Raw genomic sequence first — 3,297 nt, forward strand, 5'->3', positions numbered from 1 at the left:
TAGGACTCTTTCCTCCTTTGATTTACCAAAAGAAAAGTCAAATACAGAAGATCCACTTTTCGGATAAAATAGATTCTGCCCATACAGTAGACAAGTAGTAACTTAGTGGCCTATAATTTGTTCAAAATTAAAATGAATCCCGTAAGTCTACATTAAAAACGTGAAAAATGTCCAACCTTCAAAAAGTTTAGTTCGAATTGGCACATAAAATAAAAATGGACAGGGTTAATATTTGTATTTGATAACCAATTTACGTATTCATGTAAGGATTTATTATTATTTTTTTTCTTTTGAGAAATTGAATTTATTCTTTCTTTCTACTAAATTAATCACGTCAATTAAATCAACGATTAAAATAATAAGAGATTTGACGGTACAACATACTTAACGCTGAGGGTTATAGAGCCCTCATCCTCCTTGTCCTTGATGATACTTTTTCGACCTTCATTTCTTTCCATTAATTATTGATAGCATTATAACAAAGAGGTTGCTTGTCCTTCTCTAGAATTTTCAAATTAAGTTTCATTTAATTTGTTGATCTCACGAGTGATGAAAGCTACGATAATTACAATATCATTGTCATCGGTAACTATGCTTCTATGTTAGAGAATATTAAAAAAAAAAACCTTACTGTATTTTTAGGATATTGATTAAGTAGAAAATATTTATTATATAAATATATGATAGTGTAAAAATGATAATAGATAACACAAATTTTCACCTTCCAATAGAAAAATCATGATTAATAAATTAAAATGAGTAAATAATTATTGTGTAAATTATAAGAAAAAATATTTATTAGTTAACATTTGCCTATTTTAAATTAGAATTACCACACTTTAGATTCTCATAAGAAAGAAAAGAATGAATGAAGTACTATAACTGTTCCATTATCTCCAACTTGTTACATTTTGAGAGGACACAGAAAAGGGAAACGAAGTATAATTAAATCCAGGATGAAAGATCAACACAGACCACAAAAGCTATCACATAAAAGTAACCAGAATGATATCTGTATTATCTCCAATTGCCCTTAATCTCCTCTGGTTTTTCACATCTTCGCTGGTTGTTGGATTCTCTATTGTCCCTGCTGCACAACAAACATGTCTCCATAAATTCCTTTCACACAACTAGCACTTGTGACTAATTAATGTGTGAAATTTTGTTAACCCCACATACCTCCTCAGCTTTCATATCCTTTTCTTCACCTTCAGAGGTTGAAGTGTTTGTGTCTTTTATGTCTTCTTCTTTCTTCACACTGACATCCTCTGTACACATATAAAAGCAAATTAAAATTTTAAAAAATGATTCTCTCATAAGTCGTGAAGGAAGAAATTATTACATGACATGCAGTTGAGTTTTATTAGCTTTTTCCTGTAAATCAAAAAACTTGATTACGTGTCACATAAAAATTAGTTATGACTATGGACATATGATGGTTTCAACCACGCAATAATTTCTCCGTAAAGGGGTATGAGATGACACAAGAGAAATAGAAGAAAGAAAACAAGATGTGATGAGTAATGTAAAAGAGGAAATTAGAAAAGAGAGAGAAAGGGAAATTCAGTGTTGAAGGGATGTAAGACAATGTGATGTAAAAGAATAAAAGTTGTTAAAATTTATACTCAATCACTTGTGCTTGAAATTTTTTAAGAAAATTTTATGCAAAAATGACTAAAGGGTTCAAGGGAATTTTAAGTTCCATTTGAAGAAAACTCTAGAGGTTCATTCTTTCCACACCTTTTTCATTTTCTGCTGGCGTTTTCTCTTCTGTAGCATCATCAGTTTCAGCATCATTGATCTTCTGTTCATTCTCCTTCAATGTATTATCTTTCTCAGACTCAGACTTCTCCTCTCCACCCTCATTTTCCTCCTTCTCTTGCACATTTGTTTTCTCATCTTTACCTTTGACATCATTAACCACTACATCAGACTCTTTGACACTTTCACTCTCCTTCTGTTCCACTTGTACCTCTGACCTCACATTGTCAACAATATTGTTGTTTTTTGTGTCTTTGGTTTCTGTCCCATTTTCCTGGCTGCTCACACCGGATTTCTTGCGCTGGAGGACGGTGTTTCCTGAAGCAACATCATGTTTGGACTTCCCACAACCCATGTCTTGGATTAGTTTTCCTAGTTTTTATGTGATCTGATTAAGGTAATAAGGGAAAACACACAGAAACAGAAGGAAACTTGAGATGAAGGTTGGAATGTAACAAGTAATAACTCTCTTTTATATGAAGAGGAGAGACATGGTTTGTGTTGTTAATTGTTATGGTTTAACAATGAAACTTTGGGTTGCATGGGTGTAATTAGGGGTCATGGAACCAACTTTTTATTTATTTATTTCCTGTGCTATAATTGGAACTTTGTTACGGCAATTAGTTGCCTTCATTGATGGAAAAAAGACAATGTAAAGTTGTTGGTTACAACTAGAAACTGCCTTAGCAAACCAACTTTGTTTTCTGTTTTTGGGTTTCCCCCTCCTTTCGAGATTAGCAATATTGAGATTTGGGTTCTAGGTTCACCAAGAAAGAGAAAATACTTTGGCAAAAATCCTTTTTGAAGCGTTTTCAATAAGATTTTGAATTTTTGATTATAAATTATATTGGAATGGAAACTAAGCTAATTCAATAAATGTCAATAAAAAGTTTGTCTGGTTGATCCTAGAGACTAGAGCACATTATTTTTATTTTCAGCAAATAGCTACTTATAAGTATTACAATATTTCTTTTAATATAACCCATATAGGATGGATCGATCCAAGAGCACCTTATTTTTATCTAATCCATCTGGGATTTGGTTTTGGTCTTTCAAAAATAATTTTCAACTATTAACAAAAATATGCATCCTTTATGCCTGAATATGATTTGGGGGTGCAACTGGCAAACTCATGTTTGAGCTAGTTCCAACTCCGAGACCAACATGATTATATCAAGTGGATTTCTTTTTGTGCCTTTTTTTTCTGAGGGCAGCCCTTTCTCACTCTCTCCTTCAACAATACCCTTATATATGTGGTTAATTTTATTGTTTTGGAAATTAAATTTGAAAGTGAGAAAATTATGTATACTTTTGAAAATTAATTTCTAGAAGGGTTCTTACATAGTTTTGAAAGTAGTGTTGAAATTTTATCACTTCCCAAACATAATTTATGGAATGATAACACTAAACAAATGTAAAAAAAGAATAAAAATTGAAATAAAAAAAAAAAAGAAAGAGATGTGCTTAGAGAAAAAGAGTGTGCAAAATGTAATGGCCTTGTGTCGAATAAGTGATCACTGAAGGTGCAAGAGTATA

At 31.8% G+C, this 3,297-nt stretch overlaps 1 protein-coding gene across 3 annotated transcripts; it reads right to left on the bottom strand.

Moving 5' to 3' along the window:
• Positions 1-850: 850 nt before the first annotated feature.
• Positions 851-2,288, bottom strand: LOC114386338 (microfibrillar-associated protein 1-like). Of its 3 annotated transcripts, none has more exons than XM_028346328.1 (3): positions 1,741-2,288; positions 1,180-1,268; positions 851-1,087 (listed from the first exon to the last, which is right to left on the bottom strand). In XM_028346328.1, the coding sequence occupies exons 1-3, from the start codon at positions 2,114-2,116 to the stop codon at positions 1,079-1,081; spliced, it is 474 nt and encodes a 157-aa protein (XP_028202129.1). In that variant the 5' UTR covers positions 2,117-2,288; the 3' UTR covers positions 851-1,078. The 3 variants fall into 3 exon arrangements, with proteins under 3 accessions (XP_028202129.1, XP_028202128.1, XP_028202127.1); XM_028346327.1 differs by having other exon boundaries at positions 851-1,090; XM_028346326.1 differs by having other exon boundaries at positions 851-1,268.
• Positions 2,289-3,297: the final 1,009 nt, after the last annotated feature.

This window comes from Glycine soja, chromosome 15 (assembly GCF_004193775.1).
Source record: "Glycine soja cultivar W05 chromosome 15, ASM419377v2, whole genome shotgun sequence".
Lineage (NCBI taxonomy): Eukaryota > Viridiplantae > Streptophyta > Magnoliopsida > Fabales > Fabaceae > Glycine > Glycine soja.